Source organism: Emydura macquarii, unplaced genomic scaffold (assembly GCF_026122565.2).
Source record: "Emydura macquarii macquarii isolate MOO-44397 ecotype Brisbane River unplaced genomic scaffold, CSIRO-AGI_Emac_v2 contig_1635, whole genome shotgun sequence".
NCBI lineage: Eukaryota > Metazoa > Chordata > Testudines > Chelidae > Emydura > Emydura macquarii.
Genome location: NW_027131772.1, coordinates 100,631 through 123,465, shown reverse-complemented (window position 1 = coordinate 123,465; position 22,835 = coordinate 100,631). Strand labels below are relative to the sequence as shown.

Here is a 22,835-nt window from a genome sequence, read left to right as displayed (position 1 = left end):
GGGCTGTGGATTGGGATTGAGGGGCGCCGGCTGCTCGCAGACCAAAGGGAGAGAAACGTCTCTGCCATGCCACTGTTTGAAGTGCCGGCTGGAGGGGGAGGGCCAAGGAGACACGGAGACGGACTCTGCTGCTCAGGCTTTATTAAGGGATCTGCCCCCCACCTCCGGCGCCGTCCTCAGTTCATCTGGATGGCTCTGCGGATCCACGACACGTAGTTGCAGACCTTGGTGTAGACCCCGGGCCTGTTGGGCTGGGCGCAGGTCTGCAGCCCCCAGGACACGATGCCCTGGAGCTGCCCCTTGCAGAGCAGGGGTCCCCCGGAGTCACCCTGGGGAGAGATGGCGCCTGGTGTCAGAAGGACACCCTTCTGCTGGGCCGGGGGAGCCCGGGTGGAGCGAGGGCTGGGGGTAGGGATGGTGGGGTGCCAGCAGACCCAGTCCCTGGTCTCCTGCCCTGAGTGGAGCTAGCGTCATCTGTGGGGCTCCAGCCCCCTCTGCAAACCCAGATCCCCAGTTCCTCTCCTTCCCCAGTGGGGCCGCAGACCACCATGACAAGGGGCCAACCGTGGCCTTGAATCTGGGCTCTCTCTCTTCTCTCTTCCCCCTTCCCCAGTTTGGCAGGCTGCCTCCCTCCCAGCATGTGCCCCCTGTCCCTTCCTCCTCCATTGGGCAGAGCTGGACCTTCCCCTGATGAACTGCCCATGCTCCCCTCTTCTACCTCCCTAGGGGGGCAGAACCCACATTCCCCTCCACCCCCATGGGGCAGTGCCCACCCCTCCCTCCAACTTCTTCCAGACCCCCACCCCAGATCCCCCTTTCCAGAGTCTTGGTAGAAACAGGGGCAGGGACCCCCTGTGGTTCCCTGGCCCTGCCCCCTCTCACCTGGCAGGAGTCGATGCCCCCGCCCGTTACGCCTGCGCACACCATGTTGTTGGTGACCCGCCCAGGATAGGAAGCCCGACAGCTCTGGGGTGAGATGATCCTGACGTCTCCACACTGCAGGAGTCTAGGGAAAGAGACTGGGGAAAATACCGTTCTGGTGGGTCACTCCTCATTGACACCAGATGGAATCAGCCCAAGGGAGTCACTCCTGATTGACACCGGATTGAATCAGCCTCAGACCTGCACAGGGTCATTCCTGAGTGATTCACCCTGGTGTCAGCCCCAGGGACGTGCAGGGAATCACTCCTGATTGTCACAAGGTTTTATCAGCCCCAGGGACACGTAGGGTGTCACTCCCGATTGACGCTGGGTTGAATCAGCCCCCGGGAGTCACTCCCGATTGACATTTCCTGTCCCTCCCCAGCAGGGCCCCGGCCCTGGCTCTACCTTGCGGGCTGGTGATGGTGCCCCAGCCCGAGATGAGGCAGGTGGCCCCGGTGGGCGCGCAGGCCGTGGGCAGCGAGACGGGCCGGGCGGTCGGGCCCAGGGTGATGGGCTGCGCCAGTTTGAGCAGCACGAGGTCGTTGTCGAAGGTGAAGCGGTTGTAGCCGGGGTGCAGGATGGCGCCGGCCACGACTCGGTCCTGCTCCGGCCCCTCCCTCACCGCCAGGTCGTGCTCCCCCAGCCGCACCCGCAGGCCGCTAGCCACCGGGGACAAGAGTGAGCCACGTCAGTCAGGGCCCCCGCAGGCCACCCCTCCTGCCCCGCTACTGCCCCTCTCCTGGGAACAGGGGAGAGTTGGGACAGAGCCCGTCCCCTCCAACACAGCCACACACACACACAGCGCAGGGCCTGTCCCCTCCAGCAGGGGCAGCAAAGACACACACACAGAGCACAGCGCCCGTCCCCTCCAGCAGGGGGCAGGGCAGGGACACACACACACAGAAAGGCCTAACCCCTCCAGCAGAGAGAGAGAGAGAGACACACACACACACATACATATATGCACGCAAACACAAAGCAAGATCCTTCCCTCCTGCAGATGGACAGACACACACACACACACACAGAGCAGGGCCCAGCCCCTCCAGCAGAGGGGAGCACCGCGCACACACACCCGCACTTACGGTCTGTAGCAGTGGGCGGCAGTCAGCACCCAGCTGCGGTCCACCAGGATGCCCCCGCACTGCAGCGGGCCGTAGATGTAGGCCTGCCAGGGCTGGGAGTAGCGGGGGCAGGTGTATCCGCCGATGATCCGGCCCCCTTCCTCCTGGGCAGACACTGCGGCACCTGTCGGCAAACCCCCCATCAGTGCCAGGGACCCGGGGGGGCGAGATCAGGGCAGAGCTGCCAGGACGGCGCTGGGGTCACGGGCGGAGCTGGTGCAATGGGAGGTGGGGCTGGTTGCAGCAATGGTCGAGCAGGGGCTGCCAGGTGTGTCTGGTTCTCAAATCCCCAGTGGCTGGAGTCATGGGAGAGGATCCATCGACCGAGCGATCTGTCCCCTCCCCTCCCCACACCTCACTCTCCGTCGCTAGCCTCTCTGTTCTGGTAGGTCCGTCTGTCTGTCTCCACACACGTCCTGTCTCTCCATGCTCTAGCCAAGTCCCGCATGGCTCATGCTTTTCAGATGCGTTGGTGCCGGGTTCAGTCCCCACTGCCGACGCCCCCCCCCTCCCCATTCTCCCATGGGTGAGGGGCTGGGCCAGCTCCCCATGGAAACTGCAGCTGTGCACAGCTCCCCACCCCTATACACCCAACTCCCTCCCAGCCACCCACCTTCCCTTCTCCCCACAACCCCTTCCCTGCCCCCTCCCTGCCCTCTCTGCACACACAGAGCCCGTCCCCTGCACACCCCTCCAACCGTATGGCCCCTCCTGTCTGCGCACACACAGAGCCCCCCACGCACGGACAAAGCCCTTCCCCCCCTCTGCACGCCCCTTCCCTCCCGCAGCCCCCCCAATCTCTACCCCCCCCTCACCTGCAGTCACCAGGAGCAGCGCGATGGTCGTCAGCTCCATGGGGATCAGGTGCGGTGACAGATGGGGCTGGAAGCTGTTGGCTGGGGGGGAGGGAGAAGGAAAGGGAACAGTAACAGAGAACTGGGACCGCCCCCTTCACACAGGCTCCGCCCACCGACACCCACCACCTTGCCTGGTTTGATGCTGCTCCATCCCCAAACACGTCTGTCCATTCACCCTCCAGCCCCAAACATGGCCATTCATCCCTCCATCTCCATACGTGCACCCGTCCATCCATCGCTGCCATATCCACCCCCATCCTCACATGCCTCTATCTCCATACACATCCATCACCACGCTCACCCCTTCCTCCAGCCATACCAATCCATCCCCATTCCCATCCATCAATCCAGCCACCCAACCCCATACACGTCCCTCCATTTCCCTCTGTCCCCAAACCTGTTCATCACCACACACACCTTTCCCTCCATCCATCCACCCCTTTCCACATCCATCCATCCCTCTATCCTTCCCTCTCCATGGCCATACGTACACATCTATCTATCTATCTATCTACCTATCTATCTATCTGTGTTCAAAGCCATAGGCGAGCTAGATATGCATCTAGGGGAGTTAGATAACCCAGCTGGATGGACCCATCTACCTGCCTAGGAATCTCTGAATGTCTCCCATTCCCCACTATGTCAGGGACCCCAACAACTTCTCCATACCCTCCCCTATGCCAGGGGCCCTGTGTGCTCCCATTCTTCTCCTTTTCCCCAAGCCAGAGGCTCACTGTGCCCTTCTATTCCCTCTGTACAAACACAGCCCTAGCAAAGGCTCCCTGCCCTTGCAGTAAAATCTAGTAATTCTCCCCTCATGTCATGCCTCCGGGAGCTGGAGATTTAGGAAATCTCTAAGCATCATGAGGCTTGTGATAAAAGAGCAACAGCTGGCGACACTGCATAAATTCTTCTAAACCCTCCCTTTGCCATCAGTTGGGTCTGGAATAGAAGTGAAAAGCTATGTAGAAAAAGCTTTGAAGCAAACAACATAGAAGCGGCTGGAGCTGTTAGCCAGTAGGGGTTCCCTGTTCAACAAGCAGCTGAGAGTGAGTCTGAGCACTGGAGATGGTTAAAAAAAATCAGAGATTTTGGGAGAAATGTCAAGAATTTTGAAAATAGAAAAGGTCAAGAATTTTCAAAGGGAAAAATTCAAGAATTTGGAGGGAAATAGCAAGAATCTGGAGCAAAAAGTTCAAAAACTTTGGGGAGAAATCTCAAGAACCTGGGAGAAATTTTCAAAACTGTTGGGAGGAATTTCTAGAATTTTTGGGGAAATATTCAAGAGTTTGCAGGGAAAAGTCAAACATTTTGGAGGAAACATCAAGAAATGTGCAGGAAACATTACAAAACATTTTGGTGGGAAATTTTGAAAAAGAATTGGAGAGCATTTCGAGAATTTATAAGAACATATCAAACATTTGGGGGAAAATAAAAAAAAAATTTAGAGAAAATTTCAAGTTTGTAGGAAAAGTTCAAATATTGGGAAATTTTCAAATATTTTGGGGGAAATTTCAAGAAACTACATGAAAATTTTTTAAAATGTGGACGAATTCAGGAACTTTGGGGAAAATGCAAAACGTGGAAATTTCAAGAATTTGTGAGAAATTTTCAAACATTTTAGAGCAAATGTCAAGAATTGGGGGAAAATTTGCAAAATTTGGAGGGATTTTCAAGAATATTTGGGACATTTTAAAAAAAATGCAAGATGCAAGATGTTGGGTAGGTTTTGAAAACTTGTAAAGAGTTTTCATGTAGTTGGTTTTCAAACCGAAACAGTTTTGCCTCATTTGAAATGTTTCATGACAATTTTTAACTGAAATTTAGTACCAACATATTTTTTTTTTCATTTTAAAATATTTCTTGAGTTGTTTCCAAGATAAGCAATTTTCAAAATTGATTTTTTTTTGGTGTTGGTTAATTAGGCAGCAGTTTCAAAACATCATTAAAAAAAAAATATCAGAAACTTTCAAAACCAGAGAGAGTTAAATCAAACCATTTTCAACGCCAAAAGGCTAGTGTTCGTTAAACAGTTCATTTGTTTGGTTTCAAAGCAGAGCCATTTCCCCCCCCCCCCTCCCATTTTACACAATATGGTTTAATTATCCTGGATTATTAGTGGTGTTAAATCTCATGATTTTCCATGCCAATCTCACGATTTTCTTAGGTTTGCCGATTATAAAGCCAGAAGGGAACCACTGTGATCATCTGATCTGACCCTTCGTCTTTTTAACCAAATGCAAAACACAAATCCACAATCACCCCCTTGATGGCTCCTCCACACCGGCAATTTGGCAATCACGATGGGATGTTTTCGCCAAATGCTCTGGTTCCACTGGGCATTAAGTTAGGAAAGTTTTCTGGCCTGTGTCATACAAGAAGTCTGGCTAGATGATCACGAAGGTCCCTTCTGGCCTTGGAGTCTACGAATCCCAAAAGAGAGCTGGGTTAGCCGAGGCAGGGCCACATGTCCCGGAGCGCTTGGCCCTGGAGTTATATCAAAGGGAGGCCACAGGAATCATCTATCATGTGGTTTCCCCTCCTGAATTAACCAAGACGAAGCAGAGGTGATGATACCCTTTACCGATCTATACCTGTCACCGAACCGTCCTGGCTTCCCTCTCCGCCGAGGGCTCCCCAAGATGGCTCAGCCCAGAGATCAAGAAGAAATCTCCTGCCCTCACCAAAGCTGAGTAATCCGTGAGTTGGGTGGAGGAACTTCCGCAGCAAGCAGCAACGCGATGGCTGGTACCCGCAGACTCCTGTCTGCTGGATCCTCCGTGCGCTTGGTTTATAACCTGCCTTCGGCCCCAGAACCGGCTGTCCTCGAGGAAGCGTGACGGGATTTGCAGGGCTGGCCCACTCTTTTCAGCCTGTCATTACCCTTCCGAGGGCTCTCTCACCCTGCCTTGGCATCACATAATGCCTGGGTGTCACCGGCAAAAGGGATAAGGGGTGGTGCCAGGTCCCAGGGCCCATGTAAATTAGGGATTAGGGGTGGCTCACATGGCCCAGATGCCGGGAAGGGAAGCCAGAGGGGGAGATTACAGGGGAAATGGGAGGAGGGTGTGAGCTAGGGAGTGACACCCCCAACGCTGTCATGTTTTCGGGGTTACACCAGGCAAAGCCGGGATAATTTGTGTAGGTCTCACCAAAATTAGGCTGCATGCCAGGCTGGCTAATTGCTTCGAAGCAGGGAATCAGAGAATCAGGCAGGGCACAGGCTGCTGGGCGAGTGTGTGCGTGTGCATGTGTGTGTGTGTGTGTGTGGCAGGGCCGGGACTGTCTGTCACTGTGTGTCTGGGCAGTGCCCAGCAAAATGGGGCCGTGATCTCAGCTGGGGTGGCTAGCATAATGCACATAAGAGATCCTGCCTATGCGTGGGAAGGCTGGCATCTCTCGGCTGGGCGCCGTCTCTGGCTCCTAGGGCAGGTCCTGAAGCTCAGTGGCATTTTTGCTCCCGGGTCCCGAATTCACTGCACTGCACAAGACTTGGGCCGTCATCCCATCCCCACCTCTCTCACGTTTACCCTCCTGCCTTCTCCTGTGCCCCGCAGGGCGGTGCTTTTATCCCGCTATTACAGAGGGGGACGCTGAGTCACAGAGGGGGAAACTGAGGCACAGTGAGACTTCCTCCAGGTGGCACAGGGAGGCTGGCAGAGCAGGGCCTTGAGTGTGGTCACTCGGCTAATGATCCGCTGCCCCCTCCTTCCTCTGGGTTAACCAAGCCTATCACAGATCCATTAGGGGGAGCCAGCGCTCCACATCAGAGCAGGGTGCATGCTGGGCCGTCCGGCCAGACGCCAGGCTCAACGCCTTACGGCCCCCCCCCCGTGCCTGGGGTGGGGAGGGAATGGTTCTTGGCTCCTGTCCCCCTGAGCTCTTGAGGTCTCCATGATGGGGACTTTCAGGGTCCAGGAGGCTGCAGGACCAGGATCTGTGTGGTCCAGTGAGTTGGGGACTGTGGCTGGAAGGCAGGGCTGGGAGCCAGGACTCCTGGGTTCTAGCCTGGTTCTGGGAGGGGAATGGGGTCTAGTGGTTAGACGGGGGGGAGGTGTGCTGGCTGGGAGTCAGGATTCTTGGCTTCCCTACCCATCTTGGGGAGAGTAGAGGAAGGCAGTCCAGTGGTTAGGGTAAGAAGGCTGGGACTCAGGACTCTTGGGCTCTTTCCCCCAGTCTGCCATGGACCTGCTGCGTCAGCTTGAGTTAGCCATGTCTCCTTTCTGTGCCTTTGTTTACCCTCCCAGCATTTGTCTGCTCTGTGTAATTACACTGTAAACTTTACGGGGTGGGGAGCTCTCCCACGGGGCTCAGCACAATGGGGCCTCAGGGCTTTGTTGTGATAGAAGCAATAATTGCTGCAGAGCTGATGTTTTGTTGAGAAACCATCTGGGCTACACGTACGCAGCACATGTGCCTTACCCCCCACACACAGAGAGGACCTGGCAAGGGAAGTGACTTAAAAGTACAGCTCTAGCTCACACCTTCCCATGGCCGGGTACTACAATGACCTTAATGCTGTCCCCATAACCTTAACTCTGCCGCCCTCAACCTTAATTCCACCCCAACATCCTTAATTCTTCCCTCTCAACTTTAACAACCTCACAACCTTAACTCTTCCTCTTAACCTTAACTCCATCCCCTTAACCTTAATTCTGCATCCTCAACCTTAACTCTGCCCACTTAACCTTAATGCTGGCCCCTCAACCTTCTTTCTGCTTCCTCAAGTTTAACTACACTCCCTCAACATTAACACTGCCCCCTTAACCTTAACTTCATCTCTTAAACCTCAACCTTCCCTTTACACAACTTTAACTCTGCCCTCCCAAGTGGGGTCCATAGAGGGGGAGGAAAGCAGGGGGACATACCAAGTGGGATCCATGGCAGAGGGAGGCAGTGAGGGATGCACCAAATGGGGTCCTTAGCAGGGGGTAGTGGGGGTATGTACCAAGTGGGTCAGTAGTGGGATGGGGCAGTGGGGCATGTACCAAGTGGGGTCCATAATGGAGGGGGGCAATGGGGGATGTACCATATGGGGTCAATAATGGGGGGGGGGAGTGGGGCATCCTCTGAGCCCATCCGAGGAGCTGCAAGGAGGCAGGAGTTGCTGGGCAGAGGCTCTTGGGAAGGGTTCTGGGGGGTGGCACATACAGGTCACAGTTTTAGCCTCTGGCACATCACAGCCCCCAGCAGCCCCGAACCCAGCGAGAAATGCAGCCCAGCCGGGGCAGGGTCCAGCATTCGCCCCCCCCCCCTTCGATGCAGACGCACGATACCAGGAGAGCCCAATGGAGGGGCACATGACATTCCCCTCCTGGCGCAACCGGGAGCCCGGCCTGCTGGAAAAGGAAAGGCCAAGACCCATCCTGGACAGACGGGTGATGGAAAGGGCCTGGAGCGCAGCCCTGTGCGGCATTTCACCCCAAAAGTCCTCCTGCTTGGGGAGGGGCAAAGCGGGGGGGCGGGCCCCTGTTTTAAGTAAAGTTTCGAAGGCAGCCCTTGGACTGCGGGGCTGTCGCTGGGCGCGGCTAGAACACCAGCCTCAGCGGTGCTCGCATGTGGCACCGCTGGAAAGTCGCCCATTTCTGGCCCCCCCCGAGCCAGCCAGTCTGGTTCCCCCCACGGGGCTGGATCGGCGCCGGCGCCCCCTAGAGGGGAAAGTCCCCATGTCACATTCCCCGCCCCCTGAGCCAGGCAGTCCCCTGGGGCCACGGCTACAAACGCTGCCCTGTTCACGTGTGCTTTGGATTTATTGAGTCTGCGTTGCTACTTAGCCCAGCTCTGTGATGGGATCAGTAATTAGCCCCTTGGCCCCACCTGGCCCCAGGGCCATCAGTTCCCCGCCATGGTCGCCTGGATCCAGACGAGGTATTTGCAGATGATGGTGTAGACGCCAGGCTTGTTGGCCTGGGCACAGGGGTAATCCCCCCAGGAAACCAGGCCCACCAGCTTCCCGTCACAGACCAGGGGGCCCCCGGAGTCACCCTGCGGAGAAGTCACAGAAAAGGTCTAGGTCAGCCACAACCAAGAGCTGTTACCCAGTCATGCCACGCCACCTGGGGCCACGGAGACACAGCTGCGCTACAGGGAGACAGCCGTGCCACGCCGAGCCAGGAGATGCAGCTATGCCACTCAGAGCCATGGAAACGCAGCCATGCCAGTGTCCCCAACTCTCCCTCCCCATCTGCCTCTGCCCCCAGGATGTACCCAAGAAAAGCCCCCTCACCTGGCAGGAGTCTTTGCCTCCCGCCGGCACCCCAGCGCAGATCATCTGCTCAGTCACTTTCTCGGGGTACGCGTCCTGGCAGGTGGCTTGGGAGACAATACAGACGTCTGTGCACTGGGGAACATCAGGGTATGTTTCTGGAAGGGAAGGGGTTACAGTTCCAGATGTGGGTTGGCCAAGGGGGTGGGGGAGGGAGGGTTGATCCCACAGTATTCTTATCAGCCAGTTACAGAAGCATGGGTTGGATGAAGGGACGATAAGGTGGACAGAGAACTGGCTAGATCATCGGGCTCAACGGGTAGTGATCAAGGGCTTGATGTCTAGTTGGCTGCTGGTAACAAGCGGAGTGTCCCAAGGGTCAGTGCTGGGGCTGGTTTTGATCTGGAGGATGGGGTGGATGCATCCTCAGCAAGTTCGTGGATGACACTAAGCTGGGGGGAGTGGTAGATACGCTGGAGGGCAGGGATAGGATACAGAGTGACCTAGACAAATGGGAGGATTGGAGCCAAAAGAAACCTGATGAGGTTCAATAAGGACAAGTGAAGAATCCCAGGCACAGCTACAGACTGGGACCGACGGGCTAGGCAGCAGTTCTGCAGAAAAGGACCTGGAGGTTACAGTGGATAAGAAGCTGGATGTGAGTCAGCAGTGTGCCCTGGTTGCCAAGAAGGCTAATAGCATATTGGGCTGCATTAGTGGGAGCATTGCCAGCAGATCGCGGGAAGTGGTTGTTCCCCTCTATTCAGCACTGGTGTGGCCACATCTGGAGTATTGTGTCCAGTTTTGAGCCCCCCACTGCAGGAAGGATGTGGACAAACTGGACAGAGTCCAGCCGAGGGCAACAAAAATGATTAGGGGGCTGGAGCACAAGACTTATGAGGAGAGGCTGAGGGAACTGGGCTTGTTTAGTCTGCAGAAGAGAAGAATGAGGGGGGATTTGCTAGCAGCCTTTAACTACCTGGAAGGGGGTTCCAGGGAGGATGGAGCTAGGCTGTTCTTGGTGGTGGCAGATGGCAGAACAAGGAGCAATGGTCTCAGGGTGCAGTGGGGCAGGTCTCGGTTGGACATTAGGAAAATCTTTTCCCCTCGGAGGGTGGTGAAGCACTGGAATGGGTTACCTAGGGAGGTGGTGAAATCTCCATCCTTGGAGGTTTTTAAGGCCCGGCTTGACAGAGCCCTGGCTGGGATGGTTTAGTCGGGGTTGGTCCTGCTCTGAGCACGGTGTCGGACTAGACACCTCCTGACGTCCCTTCCGACCATCATCTTCTATGATCCTATGATTCTACCACCCGCAGCCCCTGGCTCTCCTGCCCCCGCCCCCCACCCTCCCCGGAGCTCTGCCGGTGCCCGTCAATCCCGGCCATCCCAGCGGGCGACTAGGTCTGGCTACCCCCGGGGCTGATGGTGGTGCCCCATCCCATGACGGTGCAGCAGGTCCCTTCCGGGGGGCAGAGGTCGGTCAGTTCCAGCGGCTGCACATAGACGGTGTGGTCGGTGTAGTTGGCTGGGGGCGACAGGCGGAGCAGCATGATGTCGTTGTCGTAGACCCGGCTGCCGGTGGTGGGGCCGCGGAAGCCAGGGTGGGGGATGATTTTCTGGGCAGAGGTGAACTGCTGATTCCCCGAGCTCACGGACCGGTTGTGCTCACCCAGGCGCACCTGAATGTGACTGAGGACAAAGAACAGAGAATCCCGGGCCGCCAGCCAGGCCCAGCCCCCAGACCGCGCAGCCCCCCTAACCTCACAGACCTCACAGCCCCCAAACCTCACAGCCCCCTCTAGTGCTGACTCAGCCCCTGTCCCCATTAACCCCCCCAAAACTCCACAACCCCTTGGCTTTTGCTGAACCCCTCTTCTTCCCCCAGATCATCTGTGCAGGCTGTTGGGACAGCAACTCCCACCGTGTGAGCTGGGCAAACAGCCTGGGCTGGCAAACCTGGGCATCAGGCACCTACCCACCCACGGACGTACCCGCTTACCCATGACCAGCCTACCCCACCCGCCTCCCTGCCGACTGACCCACCTGCCCACCCCCCACTTACCTACCCCCGCCCGCCCACCCACCGACCGACCCACCTACCCCCACCCGCTTCCCTGCCAACTGACCCACCTACCCCTTGCCCACCTACCTACCGATGGATCAGGTAGATAGATAGATGGATAGATAGATAGAAAGATAGATAGATAGCTGGATGGATAGATAGATAGTTAGATAGCTGGCTGGCTGGGTGTGTATGGGGCTGGACAGATAGGTCTCTCCCGTGTCCGTTGGCAGGCCCCTGTAGCCCCAGAGCGGCTGTGCTGGGGCGTGGGTTCAGTCCCAGCCAGGGAGCCGTGTGGAGAATTGATGGGTACGTGGCGGTATCCACAAATGAGCCTCTGCCCCGCGCAGCTCCCCAGGCCTGCCACCCCCCCGGCCCCGCTCCCTCAGTGCCCCCGGCTGCGCCTGCCCCCGCGACCCCACCTCATCTGACAGTGGGCGGCGGTGACGACCCAGTCCTGGTTCAGCAGGATGCCGGAGCAGTAGTGCTGGTCGAAGTAGTAGAGGAGAGCCAGCCAGGGGTGCCTGAGCTCTGGGCATTCGGTCCCCCCAATGATCCGATTTTCTCGGGGGGATGCTGCAGGGTGGGAGGGGCAGAGATCAGCATCCGGGGGGGGGGGGATGGCAATGGAGCCACAGCTCAGGGACCCCAGCTGGGGTCGCCCCATTGACTCCAGTGGGGCTATGGCCCAGGGAACCCGGCTGGGGTCGCCCCATTGATCCCAGTGGGGCTACGGCCCAGGGACCCGCCGCTGGGGGTCGCCCCATTGATCCCAGTGGGGCTACGGCCAATTCACTTTACACAAAAGAGGTACTTGTGTACACTTTCAAACCCAAGCACCACACACACTCAAGCACCCCTACAGAAATGACACATACCTACATGCAGACCGATGCAACACACATACACGCGTGTATGAACACACAGACAGCAACACACCAGTGTTAGTACACACGCAGATACAGACCAGCTGGTGCATCCCTCCAGCAGCGCACACATGCACACACACACACACACACAGAAAGCCGGCACATGCCCCCATACCTGCCCCTCGCTACACATTCCTCTGTAAACACACAGCCGCACTTACACACATGAATTGAAAACACACAGTTAGCCGTGCTTATGGAAACCACATCTGCATAGCCTTACCCACACTCATACAACACACGCTGTGCAAACACACTCACACACACAGAGGATACCTGCACCTTGCGCAGCTCACACATGAATGCACACCCACAACACACAGACACAAATAGACAGGCGTATATACACACGCAAATGCACCTCCCCACACACACGTACACACACAGCCACGCACACACACACACGAATGCATGCACGCACAAATGCACGACACCGCCACACACGTATGCACACACACACGCACATGCACACCCAGGCCCTCACCAGCCGGCAGCAGCAGAAGCAGCAGCAGCGTGAAGCCTGCCCGCTCCATAGCGCTCATGGCAGCAGATGCCCAGGCGTGGAATTTCCCATGCTCTTTACACCTGGTGCAGGGGCCCCGGCGGTCAATGATTAATGGATCATGAGGAAATAGCCCCCCCCCGTCCCAGCTCCCCCAGGGTGCCCCGGCTTGTTTGGACACGGCAAAGGTCACACGGCAGGTGGCAAATTCTCACCAACCTCCCCGTCCCCTTCCCGCCGGGCACTCCTTGGAGGAAGTGCACAGCCACCGCTCTGAGGCTCACCTGGGCATCGCCCGCTCAGCCCATCCTCCCCACCCGCTCGCAAGCCAGCTAGTGCCCCACCCTGGGGCCGGATCGGGGCTAGCACCCCCTAGAGGGGAAAGGCCCCATGTCCCATTCCCGTCCCCCACCCGGAAGCTGGATTGGAGCCGGCATCCCCCTGGCGCTGTGTATTTATGGAGCAGCACCTGGCTCCCAGAAGCCCCGTCACTGCACAACTATTCAGGAGTAGCCGCTCCCACGGCTCCAGGCTCCTTTGGCAACACGGCCAAGGCCCCTCACATTCCTCCGCTTGGCATGGGGCGTCCCAGTCCCTTCTTCCGCCCCAGCTCTGGATGGCACAGGGTGGGGGGAGGCTGTGTCTGTCCCATGGGCCATGGCCTGGGTTAGAGCAGCAGGGGCTGGGAGCCAGGATGCCTGGGCTCCATCCCCAGCTCTGGGAGGGGAGTGGGTCTTAGTGGTTAGAGTGGGGAAAGGGAGCCAAGACGCCTGGGTTCTATCCTTGGCTCTGGCCTGCTGGATGAGCTTTGGCAAGTAATTTCCATTTCCCCTTGCCTCAGTTTCCCCATTGGTCACACCCCCTTCTTTTCTAAAATGCTCTGAGCTCTGCAGAGGGAAGGCGCTAGAGAAGCCCTGAGTATTATTGCTGGGATGCTACTTTAGGGCGCTGGCGATAGAGCCGTGCGCGAGATCCTGACATATGCCACCCGGGGACATGATGCTCCCAACCCGCCAGGTGGCCGGGGCAGGGACACAACCTAGGCTATCCTCCTGGAAGGATGGTCTAGTGGTTAGAGCGTGTATCTGGCGCTCACTTTCCAGTTCTGCCACAGTGGGATCATGGGTAAGTCTCTGAGCCTCCGTTGCCCAGCTGTGAAATGGGTGTGGATTGAGCGTCCTCGGATACGGCTGTAAAAGGGACTTGGTAAGTACCTCAGAAAGGCTCCCTCTGTTACTGGGAAGGGGAATTGAACTACTGCCTCTGCATCGAATCCTCTACCTCTGCCGCCACTAGGAGGAAACAGAGGGCCACCAGGCAGCCCAGACCCCGCGGCTCTAACCCACTAGATACCACACAGAGCTGGGGCTAGGACCCAGAAGTCCTGCCTTCCAGTCCCCTGCTCTAACCACCAGACCCCACACCCCTCCCAGAGCCGGGGATGGGACCCAGGAGTCCTGCTGTGACGAACGTGGGAACTTTGTGTGCTGTTTTTATGCCCTCTCCGTATGACGCTGTGCCTGCCCCATGGCATCGTGGTGTGTTGTGGGGGGGGGGTAATTGATGGGCTCCCCAGGTCATGGGCGATCGGGTTTGAGATCGGGGACACGGCACCGTCTGAACCAGTGTCCGCACGCTGTGTCAGCAGACGGCGGCCCCCCCCAAGCCCGAAGATGGACCCCCCCCCCCCCCGTCCCTCCGGCTCTGGAAACAACGATATGAGGTCTCGGGGTCCGTGTGAAGAGCTGGGCTCCCAGAGATGCGGGGTCTGGGGATTGTCCCCCTCGTGTCCCTCTGCAAAGCTGAATTCGGGGGGGAGGCAAAGCAGGGTTACCAGACTGCTCGCCACGCCAGGTGCGGGTGGCGTTTCCCCTTCGGTGCCAGGGGCTAGTCATCAAGGGGCAACTCCGCTGCGACCACAGCCCCGCGGCTCGCCCGGGGTAGCAGGCTGGGGTGCTGGGGCCTCGGCCGGCAGGGCAGTGAAATTGCAGTGCAGGATTTGGGCTGTAACCCGGTCCCTGGACCTCTTCCCGGCCCGACACTGACCGTCCACGCTGCAGATGTATAACCCCGCCGCCCCCAGCCTGTGCCCTGCGGCCCCCGAGTCTGCCGCTGGGCTGGTCTTGCAGTGGGGATTTCCCCTCGCTCACCGTGGCAGGGCTCCCCCCCCCCCCATGATTGCATGGGTGGCAGGTGCCGAAAGCTGCCGTTCAGCCCCCCCAGGGTCCTACCCTGGGCTGAGCTAATGGGACAGAGCATGGAGCTGGGCATGGCTCGGGGCCCGCCTGGCTGAATTCTGCCTTCCCCGTCGTCTTGGTGTGCTAAGCCCCAGCCGTGCAGCTGCTCCAGGCCAGGGGACTAATTGCCTCTTCCCTTGTTTGCAAAAGGCCGCCTCGGGTCACTGCACATTCTGATTCAGGGCCTGGCACCCTGGAGAAGTCAGGGTGAGCCGCCCGCCCGAGTCTGGACTTGTTGTGGGGAGCCCCGGAGCGAGGCAGGTAGGGCTGGGACCCGAAGGCCTGGTTTTGGAGTCGTGGAGGCCCACGGGACCTGCCCCTGTGGAGCTGTGCGCGGCCTGGCAGGCTGAAGGGGTGCACCCAGGAGACGGGGCCTACACCAGATCCTGTGAATGTGGGACGCCCAGTCTGCTAGGCGCTGTACATTATTAGGTGCATTACAGAAGCCCAGGAGCCCCAGTTATGGACTGAGCCCCCAGTTGTGCTCAGTGCTGTACATTATCATTGCTCTTTATTAGATATATTATGGTAGTGCCTAGGCGCCACAGTCATGGACCAGCACCCCATTGCGCTAGGTGCTGTACAAACACAGTATAAAAAGACAATCCTGGCCCCCCCCACCCCAGAGTTTACTGACTGAGTTCTTTGAAAATCAGGCCCTGTAGCCCCATGTCCAGGACCCCCAGCCCCTGGAGAGCTAGGCCTGTGGGAGAATCTCAGATTTCCTTTGTTAAAAAATGAGATGCTAGCTCTTGCAACTGGGGAGACTAGCTCAGAAGCACCATCTGAGTGTGCCCGACACCACCTGAATCTGCCTGTTGCTGGGAGAGCGGGAAGACGCCCTGAGGGTGACCACTCAGCGACGCTGCCTGAGTTTGCAGAGAGTCTGAGCCCGTCGCTGTGAGGGGGCGGAGCTTCCTGGAGCTACAAAGTAAAGGAAGTTTCTGGCCGTCATGGTGAGGGAAAAGCAGTGAAACGTGGCGCGTAGAGTCTCCGAAGCCAGGAGGCGTATAAACCTAACCTGGGTGGAAGGACTTGTTAATAACATCTCATGATTCTTAGACCCAATCGCGTGATTTTTGCTGGCCCATCTTGGGAACTTTCAGTTCACGGACCTGGCGGCGCATCTCTCCTTCGTCCAAAGAGTGGGACGGGGTTGGAGTCAGGACACCGGGGGTCGATCCCCAGCCGTGCCGCGGATGCGAGTCGGCTCCTTGGTGCCTCAGTTTCCACATCTGTTACGGAGCGGGGAGCGGGGGAGGGGGCTAATCCGCCCCTTCTTCAAAAAGTGGGGAGGTGCTGAGGCTGCTCTGCGGTGTGGGGGGGGGGGGAGTTGATGGGTGGGATGTGGGGGAACAGAAGAGACGGAAGGCAGGAGTGCCCAGATGGCATTTGTTTGCTCAGACACTGGGGGGGTGGTTGAAATTCACTTGCCTTTGACCCTGAGCTACTGATAGGATGCACTGATTGGGGCCGGGCACCTCGAGAGGTCCCTGGAAAGTCACGAAAGTTTCAACCTGGCCAGTCCTTGGACAAAAGCTGAGCGTGCGCCTTCATAGCCAGCCTGATTCCTGACGGCGTCCTTAGCACTACGGAAGGAGCCGAATGAGACCTGGGCCCTGTTGTGCCAGGCGTTGCCCAGACACACGGCCAGAGACAACCCCTGCCCCAGCTGAGATCAGGGCCCAGTTGTGCTGGGCGCTGCCCTGCCCCCAAGAGCTCAGAGTCTAGGTTGTCAAAAGGCAGGAGGAGAAAGAGAGGCCAGGAAAGGGGTGGTGACATGCCCGAGGTCACGCAGAGACTGGCAGAGCTATGAAGAAAACTCAGGCGTCCTGCCCAGCAGATGGAGCGTCCCCGGCCCCCCTTGTTCTGCTGATCCGACGTTCATTGAAAAATTCACTTTCTTTCTAGTCTGCACTTTGCAGACCTTCTCTGCTGGCTGTCAGCTCTCACGCTGCCTGGGTTCTGTCTGTCTATTGGGTTCAAAGCCCTCTGCTTCCTCCAGATCTCCCCTCCAGAGGTGCTGAGAGTCACCCCTTACCCTTCTTTGGGAGACTCAAAATTGACTGAGCTCCTATTACACGCTATGGCATTTCCTCTACCCTGCGTTAACAACAGCCCCCCCAGCTCTTCTCCTCAGTAGCTCTCGAAACACTTCACACAGTTATCCCCATTTATGGGGAAACCGAGGCACGGGGGAGTGGCTGTGCTGGGACGAGAATCAGGCCACCTGTGTCCCGCATCTCTATCCACTAGGTCGCACTGCCTGACCAGCTGGCCTTCAATTGCCAAGGGCTGTGTCAAACTCGCCTGCCGGGAATGTGCCCCCCCCCCCCCCCCGAAGTGCATTGTGGGTGCAGGGTGTCAACACACGAGTGAGAGAACCAGTGCCAAGGCGATTGATTTAATGGCAACTCCTGGGGTGTGTTAACTCTTCCCGAATACCGGCTTGCCCAATGGTAGGTGGGAACTAATTAGCCATGCATGTTCCGTTTCCCAGCAGATAAGCGAAGCGTGTGCAATTCTCCGAGCCAACGCCCTGCGGCTTTGCCAGCTTCCTTGGAAGGCCTTGTGCGATTTTTGTGCTGGCCTTCGAGTGTGATCGGCACCGGGCCCAGGGGGATGAATCACGGCGCTGATCACCTTTCCACGGGGACAGGCGTGCTGAGGGTTGGGGGGAAAGGGCTGCACCTCTGGCAAGCTGAATGGAGTGGGTGGCACGTCAAAGAAAAGGGAAAGGAAGGGGGATCTGTAGAGATCTCGGTGATAAATTGGGTATAGCTACAAAGATACAGGAGCAGACAACATGGGACTCAGCGAGCCGGGTGCAAACCAGCTGCCCACGGGCTTCTTGTGTGATACTGGAAAGGAGCAGGAGTGATTTTTGCTCATAAATAGTTTATTGCGGCTTCTGTTTCCAGGCTGGGAGGCTGTGCCTTGGAGACCAGCGAGGGGAAGGACCCAGGAGTCCTGGCGGAACCTCCTGCCCATTAGTTCCCCAGGTGATGCTACGGCTAAGAAGGCAATTCTGGGCTGGAGAAGCAGGGAAGAGCAAGTAGGAGCTGAGAGGTGGCGTCTGGATATGGCAGAGGGGGGAGATGGTGACTGGAGACTGCGCCCAGCTCTGGGAGACCGCAGAGCAAAGAGGACATTGGGAAATCAGGGAAGGTTCAGAGAAGAGTGACGGGGACGATCTGAGGGCTGGAAAACCTGCCTGAGAGCCAGGGACTGAAGGAGCTCGACCTGTGGAGTTTCTCCCAGAGACAGTTCAGAGGGGACTTGCTCCTGGTCTATCAGCGGCTCCCTGGGGAGGTGATTTTGGAGAGCAGAGGGTATTTGAACCCAGCTGACAAGGGCAGAGCGAGATCCAGCAGCTGGGAGCTGAAGCCAGACCAATCCAGACTGGAAATAAAGGGCAGATTTTCCCAGGGAGGGGAATTAACCTTTGGAACGACTGCCCCAGCGACGGGGCAGATTCTCCAGCCTTCAGAATCTTTCCACAGAGATCGGACGTCTCTCTCTAAAAGCTCTGCTCTAGTCCGACTCTCAGATCTGGGCTTGAAATCTACGAAGGGGTGGACTTAAGGGCACCGGCATTAGGAGCACTCCAGTTCCACCCCCAGATATGGGCTGGAGCCAGGGATCCCTGTGGGAGGGTCTCCAGCCTGGGCCATACAGGCTGTGTGGGCAGAACGGTTCCTTTGGTTCTCAGAATCTATGAATTTACCAAGGGGACAATGTTAGTGCTGTACAAAATGAGAAACACTCCTTGACCTGAAGAGCTTACAGTCCAAAGAGACATGGGGGGAGGGGAAACTGAGGCACAGGGCAAAGACGGGACTTGACCAAAGTCAGATAATGGCCAGGTTGGGACTAGAACCCAGGAGTGTCGAGTCTGACCCACACACCCCCCCCCCCGTTGCATATAGCACCACACTATGGAGAGGTATGCCCTATGGCTTGACAATCCAGCTGTTTCCAGTTCTGGGATAAAAATTTTCCTTAACAACCTAAGTCCTATTTTCCAGAGTGATTGAGGGCCAGATTGGTAAAGGTATTTAGGTGCTTAATTCAATGTGAGTTCAGGCTCCTAAGTCCCTTAGGTGCATTGGGAAAAGGGTGAAGGTGAAGAACTTCACCTGGTAGGTTCTGGGCAAAGATAGGTGCCCTGAGTTGGCACTTAAATCTGCCCCCTGGTGTGTATGCCCTTTGCCTGTAGCGGGCCAGTGGGAAAAGTTCTGAAAAAACATTTTTTCTGTCAGAAAACGCCACTTTGGCTATCTCGACGCAATTCCATTCAGAAAAGAAAAATGGAAATCAAAAAATAAAAAGCGTCTCGAGGGGGTCGAAAGGGAACGCGTCACTCTTTCATTTTCAAGCAACTTTTCGATCTGATTCTAGATTTGACTATCAGGAAGGCTAAAAGTTTGTTGGGGGTATTTTTAGTAAAAGTCACAGGAAGGACGGGGGCAATGAAACAATAAATCCCAGAAGCCCGAGCCCAAGGGCGCGTGACTGGTGCCCAGGCCCCACGATGTGGGGCTGAAGTCCAATCCCCGCCATCTGGGGTTGACAGCTGGAGCCCTGCCATGCAGGGCCGAACACGTGGAGGTCACGTAAACTCCATGACCGACTCGGAGCCTGAACTCTCAGTGATCACGCAGGGTTATGAGAAGGAGGCAAAGTCAGAACTGGGGTGGAACTCTTCAGTTTTCATCAACGCAGAACTCTCTGGCCGCACCGAACCAAATACCAGCCTTTTGGAGGGGAACCTGACGAAAAATGTCTTGTGTTCAGTATCGAGACAGGCTGTTCCGGCCAAACCAAACAGAACTGTGGTGTTTCTATTGGCTGTTCTCGTTCCAGCTCGGAATGAAACCAGGTGGGGATTTCCCTTGTGTGGGACATTCTGGCTTTCGACCAGCTGTGATCAAAACATTTGGAAAATTTTACCCCAGATCTTGAATCAGCTGCTCTCTGGAGTCCTCAGACATTTCTTTGCTGTAGGTTGGGGAGGGGGGGGGGTTTGAACCCAACATGCCTGGTGAGGTGCGTGTGAGTGGATGGGGAATGGGACTAGACTTATTGCGTATCACTCTGGCCCTGATCCATCGCTCACTAGAGCGAGTGGGCATCGGAGATCACTCACCTGTGATTCAGTCCCGTATGTTGCTTCCAGGGACACAAATAACAGTGACAAGATTCTTCGGGAAGGATCGGTGCAGAGCAGGTGGTGGAAGGATTTGTGCTTCCCCATACCGGGCCCTAATTCAAGCCGGCCCCTCCCGGTCATTATGAAAGCTGCCCTGAGTCAGTTCTGTGTCATCCTCGCTTCACTTCGCTGAGGTGCGTCACTTCTGGTGACATTCCCGGTGCCGTGCCACTGCTCAGCTAAGGTTACGTATCGGGTCAAACGCAGGGCAGCTCCTCGCTCTCCGAACAATTGGCCCAGGCTCTCTGCAGACTCAGGCAGCGTCGTTGTGTCAGTTACGCTCAGAGCAGCTCTCCCCTCTCAGCGTGACGGGTTCAGGCTCTATCCTCCCAGGGGGACAAGGGGCCCTTGACACCTCCTAAGCCCCATGGGACGGGTCAGGGCCCCAAGGAGGGGTGGGGGTCATAGTGAGGGGGTGGAGCTTTTCCCAGCAGAAGGAGTTGTTGCTAGCACATACGTGCACCCAGCCCATATCTGATGGTCGAGCTAGTGTGTCTAGTTTAGTAAGAAGTGCCCATTTTCCACGTGACGAAGAATCCACTCCATTCCCTATGGAAGTTGTCCCAATAGTTAATTTCCCTCACTGAGAAAAATCCATTGTGCCTTATTTACACTCTGAATGAGTCCAGCTTTTACTCCCACCCATCGGCCTTTTGTCTGCTGCATGGCCTGGTGGATAGAGCAGTGGAGTGTGATTCAAGACAGCTGGGTCCTATCTCCAGTTCTGCCACTGATCTGCTGGATGATGTTGGGCTAGTTTTTGCACCGCTCTGTGCCTCAGTTTCCCCATCTGTCTAGTGGGGATAATGATACAGAGTGCCTTTATAAAGCACTTTGAGATCTACTCAGGAATAACTAGGTTTTGTTGCTAAAGACTCCTCGAGGGTCAAATTTCTGTGGTTGATGGGGAAATGCCAGGCATGGTTGGCATGACTTTGACACAAATAGAATGGCTCCAGAATTAGGGCTGGGATGGAAGCGTTTCTGCCATCCCATGAGATTTTGTGAGATTGCAACATTGTTTCCTGAGTCTGGCCAAAAAGTCAAAATTTCAACAAGCTTGGCAGACTCACACGCTGGAAACAATTTCGGGCTGGGCCGATGGAAGTGCTTTGCGGCGAACGTTTTGAAACATTTTGTTTCGATTTCAACTGTTTCTCGTGTTTTCAGCCTCATTTGTTTCTTTGTTTGTTTCTTTTCGGACAAAACGAAATCAAAGTTTGAAAGGTAAACGCGTCTGGAGGCGAGGAACCCGACACTTTTCATGTAGTGAATGTTAAAATGGGGCCATTGTGGCTCTTTCCCTCCCTCCAGGGCTTTTCCAAGGCCAGAGATTCGTCTCCAATCTCACTTGTAATGATTCAGGTTTTGGTTTTTTTTTTTAGTGCAAAAATGTTTTGTTGGAAAAAATCGCTCGCTGGCTGCCCCCTTCTCTCTCCTTTTGCCCCTTCTCCTGCACCTGACAAACAGCTTGCAGAATTGGAGAAGGAAGAGCATGTGATGTCTTCCTTCTTGGAAGGATTAAGGATGAAGGCTGACACACCTGTCACCAGCAACAGCTTCCTGTTGCCTCAGGCAGGACAGGAATAAAAGTCGAGGATGGGTGGGGAACGAAGGAGTTGAGACTCTTTGGATGCTGCCTCCCACTAGAGCTGTTAGCCGACCCAGAGAGATTAACTCGTGGGGAAAGGCAGAATTAAATTATCCACCCTCCACTGTTCCCTGGGCCAATCACCCCCTGAGGCAAGACTCCTAGAGGCGTTGGGTGGTTCCTATCTGGAGATCTCAACGAGCACAGGGTGACATTGTGCAGTCCTCAGATCCGAGGGCAGATTTGACAGCCCGGATCGCTCACGGCCAGCCGGGAAGTCACACTATAAAGCCACGCCGGGCCCGTCTCCGTCTGCAGATCGCGCGAGGGCTGCAGTCGCCGGAGTCGCAGGTAATTTGCAGGCCCATCCAGCCTGGTTCTCTTCTCTTTCGCGCTGTTGCACAGGGAACGGACTGGGCCTCCTGCTGATCTGTCCTGGCATGTTTGGACCATGATCAAAACGACGGGTGATCTCGTCACGAAGGGTATTGCTTGCTTGGTTTTGGGGGGTATAGGGCAGGGTTCTCTTCCAGTGGAGCCACTCCTTTCCGAGTGCCAGCTTCCAAGTCCTTGGCACGCAACCTGTGGCCGAGCAGGAGTAGCTCCATTGACATCAATGCGTGTAAATCAGGAGTCACCCCCCTGGACTCAATGGGGTTGGTTCCCCCACACAGTCACACTAGTGTTAATCAGGAGTCACTCCCCTGGACCCAATGCGGCCGGTTCTCCCCGCGCCCTGGTGTAAATCAGGAGTCACTCCCTGGACTCAATGGGGTTGGTTCCCCCACACAGTCACACTAGTGTTAATCAGGAGTCACTCCCCTGGACCCAATGCGGCCGGTTCTCCCCGCGCCCACACTGGTGTAAATCAGGAGTCACTCCCTGGACTCAATGGGGTTGGTTCCCCCACACAGTCACACTAGTGTTAATCAGGAGTCACTCCCCTGGACCCAATGCGGCCGGTTCTCCCCGCGCCCACACTGGTGTAAATCAGGAGTCACTCCCTGGACTCAATGGGGTTGGTTCCCCCACGCAGTCACACTAGTGTTAATCAGGAGTCACTCCCCTGGACTCAATGCGGCTGGTTTCCCCCCCCCCTCCCCCGCGCCCACACTGGTGTTAATCAGGAGTGACTCCACTGGCGATAACGCCCGCGAAGGGAGAGTGAAGCCCATCGGCGCTGGGCCTGCCG

General features: G+C 56.6%; 1 protein-coding gene across 1 annotated transcript; it reads right to left on the bottom strand.

The window, feature by feature from the left end:
- Positions 1-113: 113 nt before the first annotated feature.
- Positions 114-12,667, bottom strand: LOC137157942 (transmembrane protease serine 9-like). The gene is made up of 10 exons (XM_067555367.1): positions 12,586-12,667; positions 11,595-11,748; positions 10,522-10,799; positions 9,132-9,268; positions 8,750-8,890; positions 2,864-2,984; positions 2,010-2,172; positions 1,330-1,583; positions 883-1,019; positions 114-329 (listed from the first exon to the last, which is right to left on the bottom strand). Exons 1-10 carry the CDS (start codon positions 12,641-12,643, stop codon positions 177-179), a joined length of 1,596 nt encoding a protein of 531 aa, XP_067411468.1. The 5' UTR covers positions 12,644-12,667; the 3' UTR covers positions 114-176.
- Positions 12,668-22,835: the final 10,168 nt, after the last annotated feature.

What these genes read in the sequence shown, in the direction of transcription:
- LOC137157942 (XM_067555367.1), bottom strand. Translation starts at nt 12,643, where the DNA reads ATGAGCGCTATGGAGCGGGCAGGCTTCACGCTGCTGCTGCTTCTGCTG. An exon ending in GCCGCCCACTGTCAGATGAG is followed by an intron (nt 10,800 to 11,594) that starts GTGGGGTCGCGG and finishes CTTTGTCCTCAG; the next exon opens with TCACATTCAGGTGCGCCTGG. An exon ending in GGGGCATCGACTCCTGCCAG is followed by an intron (nt 330 to 882) that starts GTGAGAGGGGGC and finishes ATCTCTCCCCAG; the next exon opens with GGTGACTCCGGGGGACCCCT.